This window comes from Doryrhamphus excisus, chromosome 8 (genome assembly GCF_030265055.1).
Source record: "Doryrhamphus excisus isolate RoL2022-K1 chromosome 8, RoL_Dexc_1.0, whole genome shotgun sequence".
In the NCBI taxonomy this organism is placed as follows: Eukaryota; Metazoa; Chordata; class Actinopteri; order Syngnathiformes; family Syngnathidae; genus Doryrhamphus; species Doryrhamphus excisus.
The window spans coordinates 6,021,913-6,038,504 of NC_080473.1; the positions used below are offsets into that span (position 1 = coordinate 6,021,913).

Here is a 16,592-nt window from a genome sequence, read left to right on the forward strand (position 1 = left end):
GTGAAAATGAATGTGCTCTAAATGCATCATCAGCATTAGACTTCCGTGGCTTATATATATATCGTTGCGTGTTTTCTGACATGCTTGCATCTTATTATTACTTATCTGTTGACTCGCTTGCAAAGATAATTAAGATTTTAAAAAAGAAACGCACCCATGTTGTATTATTTCTTATCCCGTTTGACAAAGCTTTTTTTTTTTCCTAAAAATCTGATCTTCCAGAGAAGTTGGCATGCGGTGTTTACGTTGCTTGTTTTTTTGCACATGCGTTGAATACAGCTCTAATCCGATGAGACACTGGATGTAGTCTATTTGTGGTTGTATTGGCGGGTTTACTTGACCTGAAGAAATGATCTTTCGTTCATATTTACAAGGTTTTACACTTGAAAACCAACCTTTTGTTGTTTCATCATGACATTACACGAATAAAGCCATCTTATGTACCTGCTGAAACATCTGGTGGCACCTTTGGTGTTTTGTTTTATTTTACACAGCAACTTTTAATGTGAACGCAGGTCAATTTGAGGGTATAATGACATTATTACAATTTGACAGTTTCAGGGTTCTGGGAATGATATTTTTGAGTAACATACACTACCGCTCAAAAGTTTGGGATCACTTGCAAATTTCTTTGTTTTCCAAAGAAAAGCATATTTTCAAACAATTAAAATGAATCAGATGATTTTCAAAGAAGGATCTCCATTTTTGCATAGAGGCCTACTATCAACAACTGTCAGTCCTCTGCATCAATCTCCTGGTATGGCTGCTAATCCAAGTTCATAATTTTATAAGGCTAATAGATGATTAGAAAAGCCATCTAAAAATCTAAACTAAATATCTTACCATGCTGTTAACTACTCCCTTCAGAGAGCAGCACAAACTGGGTCTAACAAGGACAGAAAAACGCTGCACAACTGTGCAAGATGACAAATATCTGAGAGTGTGTAGTTTAAGACAAAGACGCCTCACAGCTGCACTAAATAGTAGCCATCAAACACCAGTGTCAGTATCAACAGTGAAGCGGCGACTTCAGGATGCTGGACTTCATAGCAGGACTGCCAAGAAAAAGCCATATCTCAGACTGGCCAAAAACATTTCCAAGTGACCCCAAACTTTTGAGCGATAGTGTATATATTTCATGTTTTTTGTCATTTTTCTCAAGTGTGTCATTGCAGGACATGCATGCATTATTTTGGGCAGTGTTCTTTCACGGTGACCCTCATGATGCTGGAAAAAAAAGGCCTGACTTTGAAGGTAACACTGTAATCATGCATCTGTGTCCAGCTACAAATCTACATTTGTCAACAGTCCTTGATTGCATATGGCTGTTTCAGTGGGAAAAAAGTCCTATTTCTTTCTGCTTAGTGTGCCAAAGCAGTCTTGTTCACGTTATGAGAAATGAGCGAGAGCATCTTCAGCCTCCCAGTGCTCCCACTCAGCCCGCCCACGCACATCTGAGCCACAGCACACACGCATTCTCACACGAGACCAAAAAAAACAAAAAAAGACAGAGCTGCGCATACTTGAGTTCATACTTTAGTCATTCGTTGTCGCTTACACGCACACGTGCATGTCATGCGGCAAAGAGGGGACAGGCGACATTGAGTGTTTTGTTTTGAAAAAAGCACTTCCTCCTTTCTCCTCCCTCTTCGCCATGCAATGATAAGCATCCTCTATGGCTTTCACGTGGACATACTTCTCTTCTTATTCTCCTACTCAATCCCTGAGGGGCAGCGGCCATGTTCTCCTGTCTCTTTAATGACTGGGAGTGAACAATCAATATGATGTGCACACCATAGCCCAACACCCACTTGGTTGCCGAAGAACCAAGAGGTTTGAAATATTAAAACATCTTAAAAAAACGAACACTCCTCAAGTGAGTCACATACAAGACGGGTTTATTAGTGGTACACTTGTTTTGTTGAACATTTTAATAGTTCATCTGAAAGCTCGGCTGGGTCCTTCTCAGACAACTTGTCAGCAGGAACGATGGCAGCTCTCTCCTGGGGGGCAATTAAGGATGTATGAGCCATGGAAAAACAGCAGGCAAGAGGAAGGGAAGGAAGAAACGTGCTTTACAAGTGGGTGTGCATGCTCACAAAATACCTCAAAAGTTCAACACAATCTAGTATGAGTTCAGGACAGTGGGATGGAACTAAAATAAAGCAAAAATACACAACTGTAGATCAGCAGTGAGGGATGCCGTCATGCTGAAGAATGGGTCCTGTCGACTGGTGTTTTGCAGCCTTAGCGGTCGCCGCAGCAAAGACTGGGGGAAGCCATCGAGAACCATTTCTAAGGACGGGAAACATGGTGTATGGCGGGGATGGTGACTCCAGATGAGGACCGGTGGAAAGACCACTTCCAAGACCTCCTCGATTTTATTCACCAACTGCATTTTGTGTCCTGGTGCGTTGTCATTTAAATGAGTTGATGGTCTGAAACATTTAAGTGTGACAAACAGGAAGGGTCCAAACACTAATAAGTAATTGGATACTTATTTGTTGTCATTTGAGTTGACTAGTGATGGGTTTTGTTAGCATCGATTGATATCGGTAACAGTAATGAAGTGTTGGACAATATTGGTAAGAGTCAATAGCGAGCATGGACTATCTAATTTGTTAGGACACAAAATCAAAGTGCTTACAACGGGACTGGTGTAGAAAATGAGCACCGTGTGAGGCAATAAGATCAAATGGATTAAAGACTGAATGTGACAGTGCCGCCTTTCAGGGCTCACACATACACTTGGGCCTCTCCACTTCCACTTCCTTCTGTTGAGTGCAAAGTGTCACCTTTGATTTGAAGCGTGTCAGCAGATGAGAGGAAGCGGGTGATGCTGTTGTTAGCCAGGGCAGAGCTGGGTGGGTGGAGGTTAGGGGCGATGGGCTTTGATGGCTGACTACACGGGAGTCGTTCTCAGCATTCCTGCTTGGGCTTTTCGATCAAGTCGTGCTGCTGCTGCTGCTGCTCAATAAAGCACTTCCTCTGTGTTACATCGACCCCCGGGACAACTGTGGTTGTGAGCACAAGATGGACAAATGACTTTGAAGGCCACATTCAGTACAAAAGAAAAGTTAATACTGCAAAAAGGCACCAATATTTGTAGAGATTTTACACAACGTGTGGGCCTGTAAAACACTTGCTTATGATATTGCTTGTCATTTTTATGTCACACAAGGAGTGTGCGAACCTGCGTCTCCCACATCTCCCACTGCTCAACCAAACAAACAGAGAATTATCATTTTTACATTAAAAAAAATCATTTTACACGTATTTGTGCTTTTTTTTAAATCAATTCAAGCAGCAAAGAAATCATTAATTCATTCATTTTCTACCGCTTATCCTCACGAGGGTTGCTGGAGCCTATCCCAGCTGTCTTCGGGCGAGAGGCGAGGTACACCCTGGACTGGTGGCCAGCCAATCACAGGGCACATATAGACAAACAACCATTCACAGTCACATTCATACCTATGGACAATTTGGAGTCGCAAATTAACCTAGCATGTTACACATGCAAACGCCACACAGAGACAGCCGAGGGTGGAATTGAACCCAGGTCTCCTCGCTGTGAGGTCTGCACGCTAACCACACGACCACCGTGCAGCCCACAAAAACTCAGAGAAAGCCAAATGATTTGTCTCTTTGAGAACACTTTGCGCGTCCTTGTTTATTTATCACACAACGGTTGTAATGGCTTCCATTCAGAAAATGACAGCGTCATTTCCAAATCATGTCACTCTAAAGAATGTTTTTAAATATTGTTTGTCTCCAGTTTTGTAGATTAAAAAAAAACACTTCCTTTTTAAAAAAAAAAAAGTTGAAAAAAATCCAAGCGTACTAAAATGCGTCACAAAGTAAACTCTCTCCTCTAATTGGTCAGCCGAGGGCGGGACTGCACCGCAAATAGGAAGTGTATGAAATATGTCGACAAGTTAGTTAAAGAGCGACAATAAATATAATTTGAAGCACAAATACAATTTGCTGTTACTTGAATAATAATAAAACAATCTAGAAAGTCACAGGACACCAAGGAACAGCCGAGTGCACTTTCAGGGGACTTCCAGCCTCTTTCATCACCATGCTACAATTTAGACATGTTTTGTAGGTGTCGTTTATTGACGTCATTTTACGTCATTTGTTCATTCAATTTAAGACTTACATTCTTACCACGTTTTTGACGCTTATATTTTCACTTATTATTACTTCTTATTCCGGGACAAAATCAACAAAAGCCATGTTGCAAACAATAGAGAATCAATCCTTTTTCTGATTTCATGGAGCTTTTACCCCACCCTGCGGTCATCCTGAATATGACAACTGATTTTCTTTATTGTTTTGATACATACAGTATAACATCGTGCAGCCCTAAATCCTACATATACGGGTCTAAAGTAGCAGTATGTGAGTTTGCATAATGATGAGCTGGAACAAATAAGGGCAGGCTCGAGTGGGGCACCCTTTAAAAGCCGTGAAGTATTGTACAGTCATACTTTCAACTGAGATTCCTACAATGTCCATGAGGCTTTCAGCAGCTCCACTTCTCAATTAATTCATATTCAGAGTGCTTTTCTCTTGAGCTGCTTTCTAAAAGTGCAATGTGGCGTGTAAATGGGAAGCTCATCCATACTTCTCTCACACACACACACACACACACACACACTGTTGTCTGTTGTTGGCTGTGACTGGGGGTGCTGTGATGCGAGAGTTGGGCTCTCAGTCAGTGTGGCCAGGAAGAGGCCAGTGTTGCAGGCAGTGTTGCTTCACAGAGACGTGCCCAGCGTGGTTAAACCATGCTCACTAAGTGGGAGAACGCCTCTGCCCAGGAAACAAGATGAAGGTAGAGGAGAGGAAGAGCTCCTCTTCAGGCGACATTCTCTCTGCTGACTTTCCTACGCTCCTTACGTTGGTTGGCCTCCTCCTGCTACTCCTCACAGGTACGTCCTAACTTCTCTTTACCACGCAAAGCTTGTTTCTTCAGCACAAATCTTTATTTGATGGCCCCCATCGCAACCTCAAAGGACCCCAGAGGAGGTGATTGGGGGTTTTAATGACCTCCACCAAGTGCAAAAGGGAGATGTTTTGTTTTGCTGGAGGACTTTGAGTATTAGCGCAGACCTGCCAACATGTAGGGATTTGTTGTACTCAGACTGCTAACTCTTGAATATGCTGTAATGCTTTACTGCTCTCCATTATGTTGCATTTTGTTGGTATCACCTCTTACTTTATCCTGTACAGGACATATACAGAAATAAATACGATGAGTTTCTCATCAGGGGGACATGAAAATAGTTCTGAAAATCACTGGGTTTAAGTCAACATGCATCGTCAAATGTGAAGCAGGAAGTAGCTGGCAAACGTAACTTGTCGTTTTATTTTAAATATTCTATTCCGCTTGTCCTCACCAGGGGTCGTGGGTATGCTGGAGCTTATCCAAAACAGACAAAATACAGTGGTGTGAAAATTGACCTTAACAAGTGAGGCCTGCAGTTCTTTGGATGTTGCTGTGGGGTCTTTTGTGACCTCCTGGATGAGGCGTCTATGTGCTCTTAGGGTCATTTTTGTTGGCCGGCCACTCCTGGGAAGGTCCGTCACTGTTCCATGTTTTCACCATTTGTGGATAATGGCTCTCACTGTGGTTGGCTGGAGTCCCAAAGCTGTAGAAATGGATTTAGAAGCTTTTAGTTCAATTGATTTCTCATTTGTTACTGAGTTTTGCTGGACAATAATTGTCTATTGCAGATAAACAATATCATAGTCAACATTATTTAGAGACGGGCTGCACGGTAAAGAAAGAGGAGTTATACAAACACGCATGCACATGTCAATACATCGAGGCCGGCAAAATTAATGAGTTTGTTTTCATTTCTCGTGCGGTTACTTGATTTATCGATTTACGTGGCAGGTATAATGATGCCCCAGGCTTTGATTTTTTTTGTCATGAAAGAGGAGCTTTTTTTCTTTTAGGAGTTTAGTTTTTGTTTATGAAGTTCGAGTCACGACAGAATCGCTCCCCCCCCGACCCAGTTGCTGCTATTTATTATTATCAAATCTGATTCTATTCCAGTAAATGTTGTGGAGGGCCGTTGTAAACTTCCAACAGACCCAGCGAGCGATCCGGTGCCCGTCTCCAACTTCACCACTGACAAAGACTTTCTCTCCGGTTCCCACTCTCTCTCTCTCGCTCTTTTCAAGTTAGCTCCAACAATCCTGCCCTTTGTCTTCTCGCCTTGACAACCCCTGTCAGGCGGCCAAAATGGTTGCCATGGCGAGCAGGCGATGCCCTGCTAACTGCCTGGCTGCAAAGAATTAGTCAACAGCGCACAATCTCTCTCTCTCTCTCTCTTTGCCTCAAGTCAAGCTTGCTCCATCTGTGATGCATAACAGCGGGATGCTCCAAAGCCGGCCAATGTTCCACTGTTTGGATACCCATGTGTCCACGAGGGGAGCAGCAACCTCCCCAGGGAAGATAGGCACTACGCTGTGTTGGTTACCCAGACAGGGTTCCACTCCAAAGCATAAAATGTGTCTGTCTATCTAATACCTCATGGGAGGGGGGCGGAATTGATGCAGACAAATCAAAATTAGTGTAGTACATGTTAACTATGAGGTCGGGGCGGTGGGGGGTTTGGGGGGCGGGCTCCTGCAGCTTCTGAGAGGCAGATTAGTGATCAAGATGTGAGCAGACAATCATGAGCACAAAGTGGGCACATTTTTGTGGTTTTGTTTGTGTGCAGAGCAAACATTAAGGCACCAATGCAAAGAATTTGGTCTCATTACGGCGGCATGAAAGGGAAAATTTACCAGAGGGCCAGAGCACATAATGGCCACTCCTAAATGCCTTGCTGTGAAGTTGAACTCGGGTCCTTTTATATCGGACTTTTGGCAAGTTTCAAAGTCCTCTAGTAGTAGTCTGAAGAGATCAAGAACACGTTGCACCTCTGCTTGTATACAAAAATGTGAATATTGTGTAAAAGTTCATTCATTCATTCATTTTCTACCGCTTTTCTTCACAAGGGTTGTGGTGGGTGCTGGAGCATATCCCAGCTGTCTTCAAGCGAGAGGCGGGGTACACCCTGGATTGGTGGCCAGCCAATCACAGGGCACATATAGACAAACAACCATTCACACTCACATTCATACCTATGGACAATTTGGAGTCGCTAATTAACCTGGCATGTTTTTGGAATGTGGGACGAAACCGGAGTACCCGGAGAAAAACCACGCATGCACGAGGAGAACATGCAAACTCCACACAGAGATGGCCAAGGGTGGAATTGAGCCCAGGTCTCCTTGCTGTGAGGTCTGTGCGCTAACCACTTGATCGCCGTGCAACCTGTTATATTCATATATCCTAGATTTACTACACATCAATTGAAATGTTTCAATGTATTATACAGGAGCATTGTAAGAAGTTCAAACAATATTATCAAAAGTTTAAAACCATCACTCCAAAAAATGACAAAAAACAAAAAGGTTATGACCATGGTGGTATAGCCGCTGTCAAGCCCCCCCCCCACACACACACACACCTTGCTACCCCACTAGACTCTTCAAGACTCTTCAAACTCTTCAAGTTTAAAGACAAACATCTTTAATAAGAAGGAACCTGTCATGCTGAAAAATGCACCGCCGCCTCTGCCTAATATTGTAAAGTCAGTTTGGCATGTCGATGCCCACACAACCAAGAAAAGGAAGCCTGGAGTTCCTGGAAAATCAGTTTGGCCTGAATCTCATCAGCACTGCCTTGCTGGCTCGCTGTCACATGATTGTGACCAATAGACGAGGACACCATATTAACATTGTTAGTGATATTTATTAGTACAATTGTCCTGCGTGTATGGAAGTATTACTTCTATGGCTTTCTTGATGTACACTAATGGTGGACCATTATGTCATTGTGTACTACTATCACTTTATTTGTATTAAGACGAAGCAAAAGAGGCACAAAAATACCCTTTGCTCCTCATTTAAGCTTTCATGCAACTACTGTTGTTTCTCTTCCTCCAGGCGAGGGGTCAGGGGTCAACGTGACCAGCCAAACCCAGGTAGTGAGGGGCGTCGTGGGCAAAGAGGCCCTCCTGTCCGTCAGCTACACCAGCAGCAGCACAGACAAGCCAGTGGTCAAGTGGCAGCTGAAGAGGGACAAAGTCAAACCCGTCACCGTGGTGCAATCCATCGGTACTGACATCATCGGGAACCTTCGGCCGGAGTACCGAAACCGCATCCTGGTATTTGAGAATGGCTCGCTGCTGCTTCACAACCTGCAGCTGTCGGACGAAGGGGCCTACGAAGTGGAGATCTCCATCACGGATGACACCTTCACAGGGGAGCACTACATTGAGCTGACGGTGGATGGTAGGTATGATGAGCTGCTCTCTCTTATTGTTAGATGAATGCGGAAAAACTGTATATTTTACAATATTATCATATATTCATCGTGAAGAACACTACCAAAACATTCTCAGGAGAAGCTGCTGTGCTACTGTAAGTGTTGTTAAATGTTCTGAATGCAAGGAAGTCACGGCGCATAATGCATGACTGTTTCCTTGTCACATGTCATGTCCATCCATGTGGTGATGTTGTCATTCGCAGTCCCCGTCTCCAAGCCATACATCCAGATGGTGGCGTCGTCTGTCCTCGAGTACAGCGAGCACTTCCACTTGCACTGCTCCCACGACAACGGCACCAAGCCCGTGTACTCTTGGCTGAAAGGAGGCAAGGTGCAGACCAACGACTCTCGCCTGCTGCTGTCGCACGACCAAAAGGTGCTGAGCATCACGCGGGTCCTCATGTCGGACGACGACGTCTACGCCTGCACGGTGGAGAACCCCATCAGCAGCATGAAAAGCCCCCCCGTCAGGCTCACGGTCTACAGTAGGTGGCATGTTACGTTAATGTAAATTATGTTAATATGAATAGCAATAGTGCAGCACAGCGGACTAGTGGTTAGCGCGCAGACCTTACTGCTAGGAGACCAGGGTTCAATTCCACCCTTGGCCACCCTTCCACCATCTCTGTGTGGAGTTTGCATGTTCTCCCCGTGCATGCGTGGGTTTTCTCCGGGTACTCCGGTTTTCCTCCCACATTCCAAAAACATGCTAGATTAATTGGCAACTCCAAATTGTCCATAGGTATGAATGTGAGTGTGAATGGTTGTTTGTATATATGTGCCCTGTGATTGGCTGGCGACCGGTCCAGGGTGTACCCCGCCTCTCGCCCAAAGACAGCTGGGATAGGCTCCAGCATCCACCCTCGTGAGGAAAAGCAGTAGAAAATGAATGAATAAATGAATAAATAGCAATGTGAAGCGAATTGCACCAAGCGTCGAACCACAAGGCAGCCTTGTTGACAGCAAGTGTAAATCAACCAGTCCGCCAGTAGGGAGCCACAAGTGAGCAGAAGCATTGTAATCTAATGAATGGACTCTTATTTATGAGTAGAGAGGGAAGAAAAAGTTGGTGCCCAAGTGGATTGAACTAATCCGGACTTTTTATTTATTATCTTTGCTGTACCACAGCATGTGAAATGAAATGAAAGCCACTGTTTGCATGGTTACATACGAGCCTGTTTTATTAATGTCTAAAATAAGAATATTCCACACAGAGGGGGGAGGTGGGGGTCCGTAATCCAATGTGAGGACAGGCTTTGCCCCCGATGTAGTTATTCTTTGTGGTGGTCCCTATGTACTCTATGCTTCTGGTTTAGGACGGAGCTCGCTGTACATCATCCTGTCCACCGGGGGCATATTCCTCCTCATCACCCTGGTGACCGTGTGTGCCTGTTGGAAGCCTTCCAAGTGAGCGTTCTCCACTCTTTCATTTTTCCCTTCTTTTCCCTTTTCAGTCTGCCTGTTGTTGCGTGCACACATTTACTGTTGTTGTTTTCGACCCCGCTACACTGCAGAAAGAAGCATAAGCCAGTCCCACAGAGGGCCCCCATTTATATGGGGCAGAGTGAAAACGGCCATGATGGTGAGCAACAGTATTGACAGGACTGGAGCGTGTGTGGGTGTGTGACACAAGACGTGCTGTAATACAGATACTATATCCTCCATTAGTACACAAATACTCAATGACTATTTGCAATGAGTTGCAAACACAGGGCGCAGACCTCACAGTTAGGAGACCACGGTTCAATTCCACCCTCGGCCATCTCTGTGTGGGGTTTGCATGTTCTCCCCGTGCATGTGTGGGTTTTCTCCGGGTACTCCGGTTTCCTCCCACATTCCAAAAACATGCTAGGTTAATTAGCGACTCCAAATTGTCGATAGGTATGAATGTGAGTGTGAATGGTTGTTTGTCTATATGTGCCCTGTGATTGGCTGGCGACCAGTCCGGGGTGTACCCCAAGACAGCTGGGATAGGCTCCAGTACCCCCTGCAACTCTCGTGAGGAAAAAGCGGTAGAAAATGAATGAATGCAAACACAGAACCATTGTGATTTTTTTGGAAACATGGATATATGATTAGTCAATGGCAACACAACTGAACACAAATGCAGTTTTCACATGAAACCTTTTATTATTATGGAGAAAAAAAATCCTAACCTACATGGAAAAAGTGATTCCCCATAAAAGTAACCTCGCCTTCCAGGAAAAACAACATCATCACAACAGTAAAATATGGTGGTGGTGGTGGTGGTGGTGTGTCTTTTTTTTTGTTGCTTCATGGCCTGGAATAATAAATGTCATAAATGGAATCACAGAAAAACAACTAAAAGCAACTAAAAACAAACACACCAGTAAGTCCTGAAGAAAAACCAAATGAAGACTTTGGAGTGGCCTAGTCCAAGTCCTGACCTGAATCCTATTGAGATGCTGTGGCATGACCTTAAAAGGCTTCATGCTAGAAAAGCCTCCGATGTGGCTGAATGACAACAATTCTGCTAAGATAGTTGGGCCAAAATTCGTCCGCAGCATGTAGGAGACTCATTGCAAGTTATCACAAATGCTTGATTGCAGTTGTTGCTGATACGAGTGGCCCCAACCAGTTACTAGGTTTCGTGGGCCATCACTTATTTTTATTTCATTTGATGATCTGAAACATTTCAGCATGACAATAATACAAAAAATAAGACTAGCCCAAAGCAGCTGTGCCTACGGATGTAGTTTACTGTGTGTGACTGAGGAGTTGATGAATAATGAAAATTCATCTTGAAAACAACTTGAAAGTCAACCAGCATCACAGACTGTATTGTGGCTTCAATATTATTTTTAATTAAATTATTGTGACCTATTAAATAAATATTTATTTACATAAGAACACATGGGCGGCACGGCGATCTAGTGGTTAGCGCGCAGACCTCACAGCTAGGAGACCAGCTTTCAATTCCACCCTCGGCCATCTCTGTGTGGAGTTTGCATGTTCTCCCCGTGCATTGCGTGGGTTTTCTCCGGGTACTCCGGTTTCCTCCCACATTCCAAAAAACATGCTAGGTTAATTGGTGACTCCAAATTGTCCATAGGTATGAATGTGAGTGTGAATGGTTGTTTGTCTATATGTGCCCTGTGATTGGCTGGCGACCAGTCCAGAGTGTACCCCGCCTCTCGCCCAAAGACAGCTGGGATAGGCTCCAGCACCCCCGCGACCCTCGTGAGGATAAGCGGTAGAAAATGAATGAATGAATAAGAACACATACATGTTGGTTTGGGATCACGTCTGTTGAATGTTGTTGCTGTTGATGTTGTTGCAGTCGATGTTGTACCAAAACCAAGCACGCTCGGTCGAAGGAGCCCCATGCCCCTCTATGTACTCAACGAAGACGTGAGTGAATAATTAATATTCATAATAATACTCCCCCGTAACCATGCCCACCATCTAAAGTAGCCCACTGTGTCGTTTCAGGAGACTCTGGAGCGTTTGGAAGAAAGTTCTAGCAACACTTTCAGCCAATCAGAAATCAATATCCCTGCTACATACGTCCCGGTCCTCCCCCCGCACGCCCACAGAACTGAGCAGCCCATCTGGACCACCCCGCGCAGGTACTCCCGCAGCCCCTCCCCACTGGCGCAGCTCCTCCCACAAGCAGCGCCCCCCGCGGGTCCTCCCTTCACACCCGTCCGCTCGCCGGCCCACTCCCCCTGCTCTTCCCCACGCAGCTTCAGCCCCATAAGAAAGGTCAGGCCCCCCGTCGGGATCCCCAACATCCGCCTGCCCGTGGAGGCCGAGAGTCCCACCCCCAGTGAGAAGTCGCCGGGTCCTCCCCAGCAGTGATGGCATGTTGTTGATCATGTGTGCTGTATGTTTCCAAGGAGGTTGATGCATGCACGGGCACAGGATGTTAAGGTTGCATCATCAAGTCCTCCATGGCCACCAGCAATACTCGTGTAGCCTTCAATGGCATCCTGTAATATAAAGGTCATAGGTTACATGTACGATGCAGAGCTCTTCCTTTTGGATGTATGCTTAATTTCACCGGGAACGTCTGGTAAGTAGTTTAGGGTTTCCATTTGTTCCATTTGTTCTGTCTTTTAAACTGAGAGTGGTCTTATTGTATTACTACAAAATAAAAAACACCACATTTTGTGATTTTTTTTGCAATAAATGGCTAATAATATATAAACATGAAATTATTTTACTAATACTTTATTGTTTTATTTTTTTCATTTTTTTCAATTTTATTTATTTCTTAGGACTGTTATACATTTTTAGTCCACAAGATGTCACTCACATCCTACTCTTTCACACCTCATTGCCTGCATGAAATCCTAAAGGAGACAAACCATTGCTAACTCCACTTTTCCTTTACATTTCCAGCATATTTATCAGATAATAATAATAATAATTATTATTATTATTATTATTTACATTGAAAAAGGTCGATGGGGAAGCAAGCACAATAGAAAATGAACAACATATTAGCCCGGGGGGGTTGTCCAACAGCAGGGGTGTCAAACCCATGCACGGAGGGCCAAGACACTGCAGGTTTTCTTTCCAGAAGGTCACCAAAGCAGGTGATTTTAATGATCAACACCTGATCCAATTTGAAAGAAGGAGCTCGGCAATTAAATCACCCGTTGGAGAAACTGCTTGGAAAGAAAAGCTGCAGTGCTTCGGCCCTCCATTAGCACGTCACATGTCACATGACAGTTTGGATGCTAAAAGTTGAAATGAAATACTTTGGAAGCAACTGTTGGGCCGGATTCAAACGCTTGGCAGGCTGTGGTTTGATTATCTCTGTCATATCTAACTGTAGCAAGCTAATACATAAACAACAAAGTCAGACTCAAGCAGAATATTAACACCACAAGACGCTTGCGTACTCTCGTAACTAACGAAGTCCATGCAAATCAAGGCCAATTAATGAAATGACATTAAAAAAAAAGATCACCCAATCAAGCCTGAGAGACTGAGATTGGTGGTTGGTTGACAAGTTCACCAGTACAATCAATGTTCTTTCCAAAGTGGTGCAATCATGGAACCTCCAGTCAATCGACTATAAATGGAAACACTAAGCCTCAGTCGAATGTTCCATTGTTTTTTTTTTCCTACTATATGCTATATTTGCTCCTTATTTGGTCATAGTCCGAGTTCAATCTAGTTTTAATGTTTGGAAAGAAAAAAAATCATAATATTACAACAAATGTCATTTTTTTACATTGAAAAAAAACAACAGCAAGAATGGAAATAGTTATTTTGCATTTTTTTTCAAACGTTCTCCAGCCCAGCCACCATTTGGAGGAAACTCATTCCGGCTGCTCGTATCCGCCATCTTGTTGTTTCAGTCACGACCCAAAAGCTGGTGAGCATAGTTGAGGGTGGGAACATATACTGTAGATCAACCAACACCAGAAGGCTCTCTCTTCACCTTCTCCCCTCGCCCGTTGACCTCACCTAACCCTTCCTCGGTCCTCAACAAGACCCCAAGACTTGAAAGACCTTGGATGTGCTGAGTCTTAACCCAGAAGCTCCACACACCTCTCCTGTAAACGATGAGGCCGAGACGACATCCTAAGGCCTCCAAACTGGAACCCCCAACACCTTCAATTATTTGAGGGACAAATCACGCCCAAACACACAAAAACCAGCTTTCATCAGGATAATGAGCCTCCCTCCCTCGGATGTCCAGCTGCCCAGGACACCTTTTGTCATTTCAAATGTCATTGATGGCTTTTATCCCAAAATGTATCTCTTTGCATGCTAAAGGTGTGATGATTCCCTTCATCTGGCCTTTTTTTCCTGATGAAAACCTGGAAAAACTTGTGAATATGCATCCTGACACGTGCACGAAGACCTGTGGCTTACAGCGATGTCCAACCACATGCATGAAGAGGTGTTTGTGTTTGGGTCGGAAGCTTGAAGTGAAGCATGAATCACTTGGTGTGTTCCACCGGGTTGCACTTGTCATACACGCACGGCTGCTAATCGGACTCTCGGGACCCGGATCACAGCTATGTGTGTGTCTGTGGGGGGGTGAAGGTGTCCATGAGTTGATTAAAGACGCTCTCCATCTCTAATTCATTACCTCCTCCACCTCCTCCTCGTGATGCTGCTGCTGTTGACGATGTGGAATCCCCCAGAGAGGGAGGAGGGTGACATTATTGTTGGAAAGTCTGATCTGGTGCTTGTGTAGCGTCAATGGGGCTTAATAATTAGCGACCGGCTGGTGGGAGAACGGTTCGTCTTGTGTCTCAGTGGACAAAAGGACGCGTGAGGCGTTCAGTGACTTATGCTCACTTGAGGACACAATCTAATGAGATACGATACAGTAGCTGTATGCAACAACTATTCATAATTATTACAAATTAAACTAAAAATAATGATTACAATAATATAGAACATTTTAGGGTACATTTTAGGAGCTGCTATTTATAAGCAGGCATAGCTGAGGACAGCTGTTGTCAATGTGACGGTGGCAGAAGACGAGAATGGATGACAATAGCATTAGCAGCAGATTAGCTCATCACCACAAACCATCTTCAAGACATCAGCAAAACATTTATACATCATAACTATAACCATATTTCTTAAAACTATGACAGAAACTGCTTCTTCGTGAACTTGGTCTTGGTGATATTTTAGTTCTCCTATGTGTCCTGGTGTCCTTCCGAAGATGGTCCTCTTCTTCTGGCTCTATACCAACGACTTTTGATTTGATTATTATTTATTATTATGTTATTATTTGTTATTATTTTATATATTGTGTGGGTTTTCTCCAGGTTCCAAAAACATATTGGCTTCACTGGCCACTCCAAATGTGGGTGGGAATGGTCGTCTGTCCACACGTGCCCTGCCATTGGCTGGCCACCAGTCGTGCTCGAAAGAGGCTCCTCCTCCAAGCAACCACATGACTCCAAGTGACCGTGGCATTGCTGGTCATCAGACCATGTGTTCCCCTTATGGATCAATTGGATAGAAATTGTTCCTAAAAATAAAAGCCTACTCTGAAATCTCTTCAAGTGCCTTTTGCACGGCCCGACTTATGTGACCAAACCATCTGGTAGACCGACCCGCTCTCAACAAGGAGTGCACGAGTGGGTGATGAGGTGCACACCCACACTGGGTCCAAAGTCGGGCCTGTGTGCCATTTGTGGCACATATTGAAATAAAAATAGGAAAATATTACAATGAGAACTTTCACTAACTGACTATCAAAATATATTGGACTAAATAGTTCATGTATTAGGATCATTTCATGAATTAATTCATAATTTTAATTAATTCTAATTGTACATAATAATAATATTTTAATACAGGCGTGTGAAAGTGTTTGCCTCTTTTCTGATTTCTTATTTTTTGTCACAATGAAATGTTTCAGATCTTCAACCTAATAAAACCCCCCCAAAAGTTAAAACATAACTTCACTGAGATTAACTGAGCTCAGGTTATAAGGCCATTCCTAAAGCTTTGGGACTCCAGCCAACCACAGTGAGAGCCATTATCCACAAATGGCGAAAACATGGAACGGCGATGAACCTTCCCTGGAGTGTTCAGCCAACCAAAATTACCCCAAGAGCGCACCAACGAGACTCATCAGAGAGGTCACAAAAAGACCCCACAACAACATCCAAAGAACTGCAGGCCTCACTCAAACCAAAACCACTGCTTGAGGAAAGAACATTAAAGCTGATCTCAATTTTACCAGATAACATCTTGATGACCCCTAAGACCTTTGGGGAAGTACTCTGGTCTGACCAGACCAGACAAGTTGAACTTTTGGGACGGTATCGGGATAAGAACATCATAGCAAGAGTAAAATATGGTGGTGGTAGTGTGATGGTCTGGGGCTGCTCTGCTGCCACCGTGGGTTCTCCAGCACGACAATGATCCAAAACACACCAGCAAGTCCACCTCTGAATGGCTGAAGAAAAACCAAATGAAGACTTTGGAGTGTCCTAGTCAAGGTCTTGGCCTTAATACAAAAATAAGAAATCCGGAGGGGGGGGGCAAACACTTTAACACCTCCATATTGATTATTCACCTATTTAATATTTGGCCTGTTTTTTCTTCAATGCAGTTTAACAACCTTGCATAACTTGACCTGTATGACCTGTTTTTAATGTTGTTCATAAACCGTAAGAGGAAGTATATTAAAGTGGCCCCCCGCATCCCACTTTTCTTGACATTTCAACATACAAAAGATCAGACCCCC

At 44.0% G+C, this 16,592-nt stretch overlaps 1 protein-coding gene and 1 long non-coding RNA gene across 2 annotated transcripts; one reads left to right on the forward strand and one right to left on the reverse strand.

Moving 5' to 3' along the window:
- Positions 1 to 1,902: 1,902 nt before the first annotated feature.
- Positions 1,903 to 3,430, reverse strand: LOC131134582 (uncharacterized). Its single transcript, XR_009131423.1, has 3 exons — positions 3,339 to 3,430; positions 2,796 to 3,014; positions 1,903 to 2,438 (listed from the first exon to the last, which is right to left on the reverse strand). It is a non-coding gene; the product is annotated as an uncharacterized LOC131134582 (long non-coding RNA).
- Positions 3,431 to 4,695: 1,265 nt separating this feature from the next.
- hepacama (hepatic and glial cell adhesion molecule a) lies at positions 4,696 to 12,693 on the forward strand. Its single transcript, XM_058080127.1, has 7 exons — positions 4,696 to 4,937; positions 8,011 to 8,358; positions 8,596 to 8,877; positions 9,709 to 9,799; positions 9,907 to 9,974; positions 11,694 to 11,764; positions 11,846 to 12,693. Exons 1-7 carry the CDS (start codon positions 4,835 to 4,837, stop codon positions 12,212 to 12,214), a joined length of 1,332 nt encoding a protein of 443 aa, XP_057936110.1. The 5' UTR covers positions 4,696 to 4,834; the 3' UTR covers positions 12,215 to 12,693.
- The last annotated feature ends 3,899 nt before the right edge of the window (positions 12,694 to 16,592 follow it).